The sequence below is a fragment of the Pristiophorus japonicus genome, chromosome 2, assembly GCF_044704955.1.
Source record: "Pristiophorus japonicus isolate sPriJap1 chromosome 2, sPriJap1.hap1, whole genome shotgun sequence".
In the NCBI taxonomy this organism is placed as follows: Eukaryota; Metazoa; Chordata; class Chondrichthyes; family Pristiophoridae; genus Pristiophorus; species Pristiophorus japonicus.
In genome coordinates, this window is record NC_091978.1 from 65,601,215 (window position 1) to 65,616,051 (window position 14,837).

Here is a 14,837-nt window from a genome sequence, read left to right on the forward strand (position 1 = left end):
AGCCAAAGAATCAGCAGCGGACGGACGTGAGGCCATTCGGCCATAGGATATCAGCGGCGTCAGTGGCTGGCCGGCAGCCGAAGATACAGCAGCAGCCTTCAAGCTGTGAGGGGGACTGAGGCCATTTGGACAGGGAGAGGCAGCCACATCGACAGTTTTATATTTAAATTTGCAGAATGGGTGCTGCATTGTCAACACCACGTATTATTGCAAAGTTGAATTGGCACTCTTATTTCTCCAAACGCACAGTCCTTAATTTGCATGCACCAATGCAGCACCGGTTCTGCAAGTTTAGCAGTGAAAAGCTGAACTCACTGATTTCAGCAGGTGATTTGATCAGCAGTGCTGCTAAAAGCACTCCCTCACACACAGAAATATTAAAAAAAATTAAATTACAAGCCTTTGCAGGGGTCCAAGAAACAAATCTTCACTTTTTCTGCAGTATTTTTAAAAATGGCCGAGTGCCAATGTTTGTGTGAGTCTGCGCGCACGCGCAGGGTTGCCGGCACCACGAAGGCTAATTTAAATTGTACCCGCCCCCTACTACTTAGAAAATCGGCGTGAGTGTTAGGCTCCGCCCCCTGCTGCGAAGAGCGCGCCGCGCCAAGCAGGAGCTCGAGAATATCGGACTTTTTTTTAGGCGCAGTTTTCGGCGCGATAAACAGGCGCCCAGCTCGGAGGTGCGCCGTTTTCACCGCAGCACGAAACTTGGGGCCTATATTTCATTAAAATTATATTTTGCCTCCACTTTATTTAAAAATAATTATTTGAAGTATTTGCTTTCAAGACACTATCTTTGTTGTGTTCAGAATACCTCCACAAGACTGTATACTGTAACCTCAAACTGTTGTGTGCAGGTGCAACATAGAAAATAGGTGCAGGAATAGGCCATTTGAGCCTGCACCACCATTCAATATGATCATGGCTGATCATGCAACTTCAGTACTCCATTCCTGCTTGCCACTTGATCCCTTTAGCAGTAAGGGCCACATCCAACTTGTGTCTCCCACAGATGCACCCCCTGGTGGCAAGTCTTGCACACTAGTAATGTTTACCGACATAACATAGAAAACATAGAAACATAGAAAATAGGTGCAGGAGTAGGCCATTCGGCCCTTCGAGCCTGCACCACCATTCAATATGATCATAGCTGATCTTGCAACTTTAGTACCCCATTCCTGCTTTCTCTCCATACCCATTGGTCCCTTCAGCCGTAAGGGCCACATCTAACTCCCTTTTGAATAAAGCTAACGAACTGGCCTCAACAACTTTCTGTGGTAGAGAATTCCACAGGTTCACAATTCTCTGAGTGAAGAAGTTTCTCCTCCTCTAGGTCCTAAATGGTTTACCCCATACCCTTAGACTGTGTCCCCTGGTTCTGGACGTCCCCAAATTGGGAACATTCTTCCTGCATCTAACCTGTCCAATCCCGTCAGAATTTTATTTGTTTCTATAAGATCCCCATTCATTTTTCTAAATTCCAGTGAATATAAGCCCAGTCGATCCAGTCTTTCTTAATATGTCAGTCCTGCCATCCTGGGAATCAGTCTGGTGAACATTCGCTGCACTCCCTCAATAGCAAGAATGTCCTTCCTCAGATTAGGAGACCAAAACTGTACACAATGTTCAAGGTGTGGCCTCACCAAGGCCCTGTACAACTGCAGTAAGACCTCCCTGCTCCTATACTCAAATCCTCTCACTATGAAGGCCAACATGCCATTTGCCACCTTCACCGCCTGCTATACCTGCATGCTAACTTTCAATGACTGATGTACCATGACACCCAGGTCTCGTTGCACCTCCCTTTTTTCTAATTGTCACCATTCAGATAATATTCTGCCTTCCTGTTTTTGCCACCAAAGTGGATAACCTCACATTTATCCACATTATACTGCATCTGCCATGTATTTGCCCACTCACCTAACCTGTCCAAGTCACCCTGCAGCCTCTTAGCATCCTCACAGCTCACACTGCCACCCAGCTTAGTGTCATCTGTAAACTTGGAGATATTACTTCAATTCCTTCGTCTAAATCATTAATGTACATTGTAAATAGCTGGGGTCCCAGCACTGAACCTTGCGGTATCCCACTAGTCACTGCCTGCCATTCTGAAAAGGACCCGTTTATTCCTACTCTTTGTTTCCTGTCTCCGAACCAGTTCTCTATCTACGTCAATACATTATCCCCAGTACCATGTGCTTTAATTTTGCACACCAATCTCTTGTGCGGAACCTTGTCAAAAGCCTTCTGAAAGTCCAAATACACCACATCCACTGGTTCTCCCTTGTCCACTCTACTCGTTACATCCTCAAAAAATTCCAGAAGATTTGTCAAGCATGATTTCCCTTTCATAAATCCATGCTGACTTGGATCCTGTCACTGCTTTCCAAATGCGCTGCTATTACATCTTTAATAATTGATTCCAACATTTTCCCCACTACCGATGTCAGGCTAACCAGTCTATAATTCCCTGTTTTCTCTCTCCCTCCTTTTTTAAAAAGTGGGGTTACATTAGCTACTCTCCAATCTAAAGGAACTGATCCAGAGTCATTAGAATGTTGGAAAATGACCACCAATGCATGCACGATTTCTAGGGCCACTTCCTTCAGTACTCTGGGATGCAGACTATCAGACCGTGGGATTTATCGGCCTTCAATCCCATCAATTTCCCGAACACAATTTCCTGACTAATAAGGATTTCCTTCAGTTCCTCCTTCTCACTAGACCCTCGGTCTCCGAGTATTTCCGGAAGTTATTTGTGTCTTCCTTAATGACGACAGAACCAAAGTATTTGTTCAATTGGTCTGCCATTTCTGGCACGTGAAGAACCGATATCTCGCCATCAGCACGCTCTCCCTCGGGTTAAGATGCTCCCGACTTATCTGTGGGTTTCACCGGAACCAGAAGATTCTTCATGAGGCTGTAGGTCGGTGCCCCGCAGACTGTGAGGAGGACCGCTCTCCTTTTTGCAGCGCTTCCTTCTCCGTCCAGCTTGTTGGCTACAAAGTACTGGTCTAGCCGTTCGACATAGGCTTCCCAGTCCTCACCTCCGAGAACTTCTCCAGGATGCCCACAGTTTGTTGCATCTTTGCATTGGATTCGTGTACTCGTCGCCAGTTATTGTGTCCCTAACACAGATGAGGCTACACACAGGGAGGTTAAAGTAACAGTGACCTCAGTCTTTAATAAGACACTCGAGTGAGGAACAGGCCTTAGGGGCCGGCTTATATACAGTGCTCCCAAGGGATGCTGGGATCCCTTGGGGCTTCAGGGGATGAGCTCCCTGGTGGCGGAACATGGGAGTGCATGCTTTACAGATAAACAACACCTTCATTTGTCTTCACTAATCTTTTTCTCTTCACATATCTATAGAAACTTTTGCAGTCAGTTTTTATGTTCCCTGCAAGCTTCCTCTCATACTCTATTTTCCCCCTCCTAATTAAACCCTTTGTCCTCCTCTGCTGAATTCTAAATTATTTCGTAGCTAACTTTTGTGAGCTGTAAAATACAGGTAACACCGTCAAAAACTACAGAAATTATCCTTCAAATAACCATGTAATTTTTCATCTCTTGCAAGAATTGCAAGTTAACAAAATAGACTAAACTTTACCCTCCTAATGACCCTATTCTCATTTGCTGTGAAGGAGTTCTGAGTACAGCGCTTGCTTTGGGAGTCTCGTGTCTGGCATGCGAACGATGTGGCCTGCCCAGCGGAGCTGATCAAGTGTGGTCAGTGCTTCAGTGCTGGGGATGTTGGCCTGGTTGAGGACGCTAATGTTGGTGTGTCTGTCCTCCTTGCGGGGACATCGTTGGTAGTATTTCTCCAGCGACTTGAGGTGTCTACTGTACATGGTCCATGTCTCTGAGCCATACAGGAGGGCGGGTATTACTACAGCCCTATAGACCATGAGCTTGGTGGCAGATTTGAAAGCCTGGTCTTCAAACACTCTTTTCCTCACCTTTTGCTCAAAAGTGAGCAGAGGAAATGTTACAAGGGCACCCTCAAAGCCTCCCTGAAAAAGTGCATCATCCCCACTGACACCTGGGAGTCCCTGGCCAAAGACTGCCCTAAGTGGAGGAAGTGCATCCGGAAGGGCGCTACGCACTTCAAGTCTCATTGCCGAGAGCATGCAGAAATCAAGCGCAAGCAGCGGAAAGAGGGTACGGAAACCTTTCCCTCAACGACTATCTGACACACCTGTGACAGGGACCTGTGGTTCTCGTATTGGACTGTTCAGCCACCTAAGGACTCATTTTAAGAGTGGAAGCAAGTCTTCCTTGATTCTGAGGGACTGCCTATGATGATGAATTACCCTATTTTTATCAAAGATTGCTTCTTAAACCTTTAGAGTAACTCAAATCTGTCATCAGGTCTATAGAGTGCAGTAACATATATCAAAAATGTTGTCCAAAATTATTAGCTAATAAGTTGCAATTTCTCAGCTGTTTTTATTTTGTGTGAAAATACAGACCATGATTACTTAAGTTACAAACATACAGCAATGGTAGACCAGCTGGTCCATTGAACTTGTCCTGTACAATCATGTCGCAATTAAGCATCATGATCCTAAATGGTCCCACCGACCAGCATCCTTGTAATGTCCTGGGAGAGGCAAAAACAACAAATAACACAAAAACATATGCCAATTCAAGGGAAAAAAGAATTCTGGAAAATTCCTCTTGGACATTCCGAAAGGCAATTTTAACACATTCCAAGAGACCACAGTGACCAATAGACATATAAGCCAATATCCCACCGACCGTTGTATGGAATGGTATCAGCCCTGGAAATCATTCACCTCTCTTTTGAACATTTTCTGCATTTATGTTTCTCCATAAACTATCTAAGTCAAATAGCCTATCCATCGTCATCATCATAATCATAGGCAGTCCCTCGAAATCGGCGAAGACTTGCTTCCACTCTATAAGTGAGTTAGAAACATAGAAACATAGAAAATAGGTGCAGGAGTAGGCCATTCGGCCCTTCTAGCCTGCACCGCCATTCAATGAGTTCATGGCTGAACATGCAACTTCAGTACCCCATTCCTGCTTTCTCACCATACCCCTTGATTCCCCTAGTAGTAAGGACTTCATCTAACTCCTTTTTGAATATATTTAGTGAATTGGCCTCAACAACTTTCTGTGGTAGAGAATTCCACAGGTTCACCACTCTCTGGGTGAAGAAATTCCTCCTCATCTCAGTCCTAAATGGCTTCCCCCTTATCCTTAGACTGTGTCCCCTGGTTCTGGACTTCCCCAACATTGGGAACATTCTTCCTGCATCTAACCTGTCTAAGCCCGTCAGAATTTTAAACGTTTCTATGAGGTCCCCTCTCATTCTTCTGAACTCCAGTGAATACAAGCCCAGTTGATCCAGTCTTTCTTGATAGGTCAGTCCCGCCATCCCGGGAATCAGTCTGGTGAACCTTCGCTGCACTCCCTCAATAGCAAGAATGTCCTTCCTCAGGTTAGGAGACCAAAACTGTACACAATACTCCAGGTGTGGCCTCACCAAGGCCCTGTACAATTGTAGCAACACCTCCTTGCCCTTGTACTCAAATCCCCTCACTATGAAGGCCAACATGCCATTTGCTTTCTTAACCGCCTGCTGTACCTGCATGCCAACCTTCAATGACTGATGTACCATGACACCCAGGTCTCGTTGCACCTCCCCTTTTCCTAATCTGTCACCATTCAAATAATAGTCTGTCTCTCTGTTTTTACCACCAAAGTGGATAACCTCACATTTATCCACATTATACTTCATCTGCCATGCATTTGCCCACTCACCTAACCTATCCAAGTCGCTCTGCAGCCTCATAGAATCCTCCTTGCAGCTCACACTGCCACCCAACTTAGTGTCATCCGCAAATTTGGAGATACTACATTTAATCCCCTCGTCTAAATCATTAATGTACAGTGTAAACAGCTGGGGCCCCAGCACAGAACCTTGCGGTACCCCACTAGTCACTGCCTGCCATTCTGAAAAGTCCCCATTTACTCCTACTCTTTGCTTCCTGTCTGACAACCAGTTCTCAATCCATGTCAGCACACTACCCCCAATCCCATGTGCTTTAACTTTGCACATTAATCTCTTGTGTGGGACCTTGTCGAAAGCCTTCTGAAAGTCCAAATATACCACATCGACTGGTTCTCCCTTGTCCACTCTACTGGAAACATCCTCAAAAAATTCCAGAAGATTTGTCAAGCATGATTTCCCTTTCACAAATCCATGCTGACTTGGACCTATCATATTACCTCTTTCCAAATGCACTGCGATGACATCCTTAATAATTGATTCCATCATTTTACCCACTACCGATGTCAGGCTGACCGGTCTGTAATTCCCTGTTTTCTCTCTCCCTCCTTTTTTAAAAAGTGGGGTTACATTGGCTACCCTCCACTCCATAGGAACTGATCCAGAGTCAATGGAATGTTGGAAAATGACTGTCAATGCATCCACTATTTCCAAGGCCACCTCCTTAAGTACTCTGGGATGCAGTCCATCAGGCCCTGGGGATTTATCGGCCTTCAATCCCATCAATTTCCCCAACACAATTTCCCGACTAATAAGGATTTCCCTCAGTTCCTCTTCCTTACTAGACCCTCCGACCCCTTTTATATCCGGAAGGTTGTTTGTGTCCTCCTCAGTGAATACCGAACCAAAGTACTTGTTCAATTGGTCCGCCATTTCTTTGTTCCCCGTTATGACTTCCCCTGATTCTGACTGCAGGGGACCTACGTTTGTCTTTACTAACCTTTTTCTCTTTACATATCCATAGAAACTTTTGCAATCCGTCTTAATGTTCCCTGCAAGCTTCTTCTCGTACTCCATTTTCCCTGCCCTAATCAAACCCTTTGTCCTCCTCTGCTGAGTTCTAAATTTCTCCCAGTCCCCGGGTTCTCTGCTATTTCTGGCCAATTTGTATGCCACTTCCTTGGCTTTAATGCTATCCCTGATTTCCCTTGATAGCCACGGTTGAGCCACCTTCCCTTTTTTATTTTTACGACAGACAGGAATGTACAATTGTTGTAGTTCATCCATGCGGTCTCTAAATGTCTGCCATTGCCCATCCACAGTCAACCCCTTCAGTATCATTCGCCAATCTATCCTAGCCAATTCACGCCTCATACCTTCAAAGTTACCCTTCTTTAAGTTCTGGACCATGGTCTCTGAATTAACTGTTTCATTCTCCATCCTAATGCAGAATTCCACCATATTATGGTCACTCTTCCCCAAGGGGCCTCGCACAACGAGATTGCTAATTAATCCTCTCTCATTACACAACACCCAGTCTAAGATGGCCTCTCCCCTAGTTGGTTCCTCGACATATTGGTCTAAAAAACCATCCCTTATGCACTCCAGGAAATCCTCCTCTACCGTATTGCTTCCAGTTTGGTTAACCCAATCTATGTGCATATTAAAGTCACCCATTATAACTGCTGCACCTTTATTGCACGCACCCCTAATTTCATGTTTGATGCCCTCCCCAACATCACTACTACTGTTTGGAGGTCTGTACACAACTCCCACTAACGTTTTTTGTCCTTTGGTATTCTGCAGCTCTACCCATATAGATTCCACATCATCCAAGCTAATGTCCTTCCGAACTATTGCCTTAATTTGCTCCTTAACCAGCAATGCTACCCCACCTCCTTTTCCTTTTATTCTATCTTTCCTGAATGTTGAATACCCCTGGATGTTGAGTTCCCAGCCCTGATCATCCTGGAGCCACGTCTCCGTAATCCCAATCACATCATATTTGTTAACATCTATTTGCACAGTTAATTCATCCACTTTATTGCGGATACTCCTTGCATTAAGACACAAAGCCTTCAGGCTTGTTCTTTTAACACCCTTTGTCCTTTTAGAATTTTGCTGTACAGTGGCCCTTTTTGTTCTTTGCCTTGGGTTTCTCTGCCCTCCACTTTTCCTCATCTCCTTTCTGTCTTTTGCTTTTGCCTCCTTTTTGTTTCCCTCTGTCTCCCTGCATTGGTTCCCATCCCCCTGCCATATCAGTTTAAATCCTCCCCAACAGCACTAGCAAACACTCCCCCTAGGACATTGGTTCCGGTCCTCAGGTGGCTGTATAATCCAATGTGGTAATTACAGTCTCTGTCACAGATGGGGCAGGCAGTGGTTGAGGGAAAGGGTGGGTGAGGAACCTGGTTTGCCGCACGCTCCTTCTGCTGTCTGCACTTGATTTCTGCATGCTCTCGAGGTGCTCAGCGCCCTTCCGGATGCTTTGTTGGGCAGTCTTGGGCGAGGGATTCCCAGGTGCCAGTGTTGCACTTTATTAAGGAGACTTTGAGGATCTCCTTGAAACGATTCCTCTGCCATGTAGGAGTTCCGAGTAGAACGCTTGCTTCGGTTGTCTCGTGTTGGGCATGCGGATGATGTGGCCCGCCCAACGGAGCTGGTCGAGCGTGGTCAGTGCTTCAATGCTGAAGATGTTGGCCTGAATCGAGAACACTGTCGTTGGTGCACCTGTCCCCCCAGTGTATTTGCTGGATCTTGCGGAGGCAGCGTTGGTGGTACTTTTCCAATGCTTTGAGATGTCTACTGTATATTGTTCATGTCTCTGAGCCATATCGGAGGACGGGTATCACTACTGCCCTGTAGATCATAAGCTTGGTGCCAGATTTGAGGTCCTGGTCTTCAAACACTCTCTCCCTCAGGCGACCGAAAGCTGCGCTGGCACGCTGTGGAGGCAGTGCTGGACCTCATCTTCAATATCTGCTCTTGCTGACAGTAGTCTCCCGAGGTGTGGAAAAACGTCCACACTGTCCAAGGGCTCGCCATGGATTTTGATGACTGGAGAGCAGTACTGTGGCAGGGTCAGGTTGGTGGAGGACCTTTGTCTTATGGATGTTTAGCGTAAGGCCCATGCTTTCATTCGGCTCAGTGAAGGTGCACGACACCGAGGCAGTCAGGGCCCACTGGAAAGAACACTTCAAAGATCTCCTTGACCGAGACTCTGCCTTCGACATGAGTGTCCTCAGTGCCATCCCGCATGCTACCAGCCACCATCTCAGCAAAACCCCAGCCCTGCATCAGCTCACGAACAACAAGGCATCAGGAGCAGATGGAAACCTCGCCAAGGCACTAAAGTATGGTAGAGAAGCACTATTGGCACAAATACATGACCTCGTCTCTCGTATCTGGAAGGAGGAGAACATACCAGGACATCTCAAAGATGCCGTTAATCGTGACCATGTTCAAAAAAGCGGACAAGTCCGACTGTGGTAACTACAGAGGAATCTCCCTGCTGTTGGCCACTGGTGAAAGTCATTGCAAGAATCTTCCTCAGTCATCATCTCCCTGTGGCTGAAGCGTGCCTCCCAGAGTTGCAATGCAGATTCCGTCCACTAAGGGGTACAACAGACATGATCTTCTCCGCACAACAACTACAAGAGAAATGCAGGGAACAGTACCAACCCTTGTACATGGCCTTTTTTGACCTCACAAAGGCCTTTGACACTGTCAACTGTGAGGGACTATGGAGCGTCCTCCGTTTCAGCTGTCCCCCAAAATTTGTCATCATTCTCTGCCTGCTCCACAATGATATGCAAGCCGTGATCCTGACCACCAGATCCACCAGAGACCCACTCCACATCCGGACCAGGGTCAAGCAGGGCTGCGTCATCGCACCAACGCTTTTCTCGATCTTCCTTGCTGGAATGCTCCATCTCACTCTCACCAAGCTGGAGTAGAACTAAATTATAGAACCAATGGGAACCTGTTCAACCATCGCCACCTCCAGGCTAGATCCAATGTCGTCCCATCCGTTGACATCGAACTACACTACGCGGGCGACACTTGAGTCTATGCACACTCAGAGGCCGAATTCCAAGCCATCGTCAATAGTCGATCCACATGGGCACAGTCTAAACCTTCATTATTTTAAATACCACAATCATATCTCCCCAAAGTCTACGCTTTTCTAGATTTATTTCTAGACTATTTACAATCTATTTGTAATCTATATTAACGACTTGGATGAAGGAACATAGAAACATAGAATATAGGTGCAGGAGCAGGCCATTCGGCTCTTCGAGCCTGCACCGCCATTCAATATGATCATGGCTGATCATTCAACCTCAGTACCCCACCCCTGCCTTCTCTCCATACCCCCTGATCCCTTTAGCCGTAAGGGCCACACCTAACTTCCTTTTGAATATGTCCAACAAACTGGACTTAACAACTTTCTGTGGCAGAAAATTCCACGGGTTCACAACTCTCTGGGTGAAAAAGTTTCTCCTCATCTCGGTCCTATATGGCTTACCCCTTATCTTTAGACTGTGACCCCTGGTTCTGGACTTCCCCAACAGCGGGAACATTCTTCCTGTCCAATCCTGTCAGAATGTTGTAAGTTTCTATGAGATCTCCTCTCATTCTTCTGAATTCCAGTGAGTATAAGCCTAGCCGATCCAGTCTTTCCTCCTATGTCAGTCCTGCCATCCCGGGAATCAGTCTGGTGAACCTTCGCTGCACTCCCTCAATATCAAGCACGTCCTTCCTCAGAATAGGAGACCAAAACTGCACACAGTACTCAAGGTGTGGTCTCACCAAGGCTCTGTACAACTGCAGTAAGACCCCCCTGCTGCTATACTCAAATCTTCTCGCTATGAAAGCCAGCATGCCATTTGTTTTCTTTACTGCCTGCTGTACCTGCATGCCTACCTTCAATGACTGATGTACCATGACACCCAGGTCTCATTGCACCTCGCCTTTTTACTAATCTGTCACCATTCAGATAATCTGCCTTCCTGTTTTTGCCACCTAAGTGGATAATCTCACATTTATCCACATTATTCTGCATTTGCCCATTCACCTAACCTGTCCAAGTCCCCTGCAGCCTCTTAGCATCCTCCTCGCAGCTCGCACTGCCACCCAGCTTAGTGTCATCTGCAAACTTGAAGATGTTACATTCCGAGTGTAACGTAGCCAAGTTTGCTGATGATACAAAGATGGGAGGAAAAGCAACGTGTGAGGAGGACAAAAAAACCTGCAATAGGACATAGACAGGCTAGGTGAGTGGGCAAAAATTGGCAGATGGAATACAATGTTGGAAAGTGTGAGGTTATGCACTTTGGCAGAAAAAAAATCGAACAGCAAGTTATTATTTAAATGGAGAAAAATTGCAAAGTGCTGCAGTACAGCGGGATCTGGGGGGTTCTGGTGCATGAAACACAAAAGGGTTAGTATGTAGGTACTGTAAGTGATCAGGAAGGCCAATGGAATCTTGGCCTTTATTGCAAAGGGGGTGGAGTATAAAAGCAAGGAAGTTTTGCTACAGTTATACAGGTTATTTTTGAGGCCACACCTAGCATACTGGGTACAGTTTTGTTTTCCATATTTAAGAAAAGATATACTTGCTTTGGAGGCAGTTCAGAGACGGTACACTAGGTTGATTCCGGAGATGAGGGGGTTGACTTATGAGGAAATGTTGAATAGGTTGAGCCTCTACTCATTGGAATTCAGAAGAATGAGAGGTGATCTTATCGAAACGTATAAGATTATGAGGGGGCTTGACAAGGTGGATGCAGAGAGGATGTTTCCACTGACAGGGGAGACGAGAACTAGAGGGCATGATCTTAGAATAAGGGGCCGCCCATTTAAAACTGTGATGATGAGGAATTTCTTCTCTGAGGGTTGTAGATCTATGGAATTCGCTGCCTCAGAGAGCTGTGGAAGCTGGGTCATTGAATACATTTAAGACAGAGATAGACAGTTTCTTAACTGATAAGGGAATAAGGGGTTATGGGGAGCGGGCAAGAAATGGACCCGAGTCCATGATTGAATCAGCCATGATCTTATTAAATGGCGGAGCAGGCTCGAGGGACTGTATGGCCTACTCCTGATCCTATTTCTTATGTTATGTTATTATGCTCTCTAAGTTTATCATGAGTAGTAAGGGCTTTTAAATATTAATGGCCCTCCTCTGAACCTGATTCAGCGCCTCTATCACCCACCATCTGAAGCGACTAAAACTTGAAAGGCCTAACCAAGATCTTGTACAAAGACAATATAGTGTTTTTGTTTTATATTGGATCATGCTAGCAGTACGTCCCAGTACTCTAGTAGCCTTTACTCTAGCTTCGTAGCACTAATGATGAACCTTTAGAGACTCGTGCACTATAACACCCAGATTCTTTCCCACGCAACACACTTTGTTCAGAGCACTGCATACTATATAGATGCTTAGTGTTAGCACCATCACGTGCATCCCCATGTCATCTGCCAGAAGCAGGCCCATTCCCCCATCATATCTAGAACTGATTGTAGTTTTGTTTCTTATCCCAAGTCTAACAACAATCTTTGAGCCATCTGCTAACAACTGACTACCAACACCATCACCCAGACGATTAACATAGATAATAAAGAGCATTATAGTTAACAATCATCGGCAGTGCTATCAAGAGGCACTTGCTCACCGATGCTCAGTTTGGGTTCAGTCAGGAGTACTCCACTTCAGACCTCATTACAGCCTTGGTCCAAACATGGACAAAGGAGCTGAACTCCAGAGGAGAGGAGAGGTGAGGTGAGAGTGACTGCCCTTGACATCAAGGTGCATTTGATTGAGTGTGGCATCAAGGAGCCCGAATAAAACTGAATCAATGGGAATCAGAGCCAATGAATGGTATATTTTCACACGTGATAGCCAAGGATGGTGTTCCTGCTAGTGGCAGCAAAAAAATACTGCAGGTGCTCAATTTTCCTGTTTTTCTGGGCATTGGTAATGCTCATCTCCCTGGTTCGTGTCCTTTTATTAGTTTTCTGTTCTGAATCCATGTAGCACTGCAGGGAAAGGTGGCGAAAGGAAAGGAATATCAGAGTTATCTTCCATTCATGGATATTTAGATTTTTGCAATCGATGGCTGACTAGCATGGCTACTACTAGTAAAAAAAAAGATGGATACATCATCCACATTCCTTGGCATTCATGACTTTACAGTGCTAAGTCAGCTTGCCAAATATCTACATTAGTCCACTTCAAAGTACTTCTGCTGTTACTGCAGTTTGCAAACGGGCCTGAATTCTGATCTTGGATGTCTGAGATGGAAAATTTTAGTCTGCACTCTATCTCATTAAAACAAAGTATTCTATAGCTAAATACTCAGATATTAGCGGTACTAATCATTTTCCTTTTTTTATATACTGACTTCTCCTGTTTTCATTACCAGGCAAGGCTTTGACGTTCCTACTGCTGCAGCCATCTAGCCCTAAGCTTCCAGCGCATAGCACAATCCGCAGAACTGCCATTGATTTGATTGGGCGTGGCTTTACTGTGTGGGAACCCTACATGGATGTGTCGGCTGTGCTGATGGGACTTCTAGAGCTCTGTGCTGACGCTGAAAAACATCTCACTAGGTAAGTAGAGAATTGAAAGAACATCAGACTGATTCAATTTGAAAAGGGTTGGCTTGATTACAATGATTTTGTTCCATACTTGTTTAAAAAAAAAATTTCCATTCAACAATCAACGGTGTCCTATCTCACCCAGGGTTCAAGGGACACCAATTAAACTATACAAGAGGAACGCTAAACTATTTGGGTCCTTTTCCTTCTATTTGATACAATTACAACAACAAAAACTTACATTTATATAGTGTAAGAAAACATTAATTGTATTTCACAGAAACGTAATTAGACAAAAATGGACACAAAGCCAAAAAGGAAATATTAGGAGTGACTAAAAGCTTCTGTGAAACGTCTTTGAACTTTTTTTACATTAAGATGCTGTACAAATGCAAGTTGTTGTTGTAAAAAGCTCTATTGTATCTGTGTCACTAGATCTTTCTCCTCTTCCGCCTTGTTAAGAATATTACTGTTTGCGCCCTTTCACTATTTTCCTGAAATATACCACTTCATATTCTGCTGTATTGAATTGATTCTGCCACCCATCTGTTCACTCTACCAACCTATCTCTGACCTCCTCTGATCTCCTGCCTTCTTCCTCATTTTGCCATGCCCCAAAATTTGGTATTATCATCACATTTCAATATAATTCCTGTACCAATATCCACATTATTTACATAAAGAGAAAACAAAAGAGATCCCAGTACAAATTCCTGGGGTACATCATTGCCAATATTCCACCAATCCAACAAAGTTCCCTTGGTCCTACTCATTTTCTACCATCCAACCTCCTCTCGATCCATGCAGTGACATTAATTTAATACCATGTGTTTTAATTTGATTTGAATAATAGAAAACATAGAAAATAGCTGCAGGAGTAGGTCATTCGGCCCTTCGAGCCTGCACCACCATTCAATAAGATCATGGTTGATCATTCACCTTAGTACCCCTTTCCTGCTTTCTCTCCATACCCCTTGATTCCTTTAGCCATAAGGGCCATATCTAACTCCCTCTTGAATATATCCAATGAACTGGCTTCAACAACTCTCTGCGGCAGGGAATTCCACAGGTTAGCAACTCTCTGAGTGAAGAAGTTTCTCCTCATCTGGGTCCTAAATGGCTTACCCATTATCCTTAGACTTTGTCCCCTGGTTCTGGACTTCCCCACCATCGGAAACATTCTTCCTGCATCTAACCTGTCCAATCCCGTCAGAATTTTATATGGTTCTATGAGATCCCCTCTCATCCTTCTGAACTCCAGTGAATACAGGCCCAGTCGATCCAGTCTCTCCTCAGATGTCAGTCCTGCCATCCCGGGAATCAGTCTGCTGAACCTTCTCTGTACTCCCTCAATAGCAAGAACATCCTTCCTCAGATTAGGAGACCAAAACTGAACACAATATTCCAGGTGAGGCCTCACTAAAGCCCTGTACAACTGAGGTAAGACTTCCCCTGCTCCTATACTCAAATCCCC

At 45.1% G+C, this 14,837-nt stretch overlaps 1 protein-coding gene across 6 annotated transcripts in view; it reads left to right on the forward strand.

Moving 5' to 3' along the window:
• Positions 1-14,837, forward strand: part of LOC139239069 (WD repeat-containing protein 7) — a 1,036,818-nt gene that overhangs the window by 745,731 nt on the left and 276,250 nt on the right. For all 6 annotated transcript variants that reach the window (XM_070867593.1, XM_070867585.1, XM_070867609.1 and 3 more), the window contains one exon: positions 13,189-13,375. In XM_070867593.1, coding sequence (XP_070723694.1) covers positions 13,189-13,375 — 187 coding nt within the window. The remainder of the gene's footprint in view (positions 1-13,188; positions 13,376-14,837) is intronic.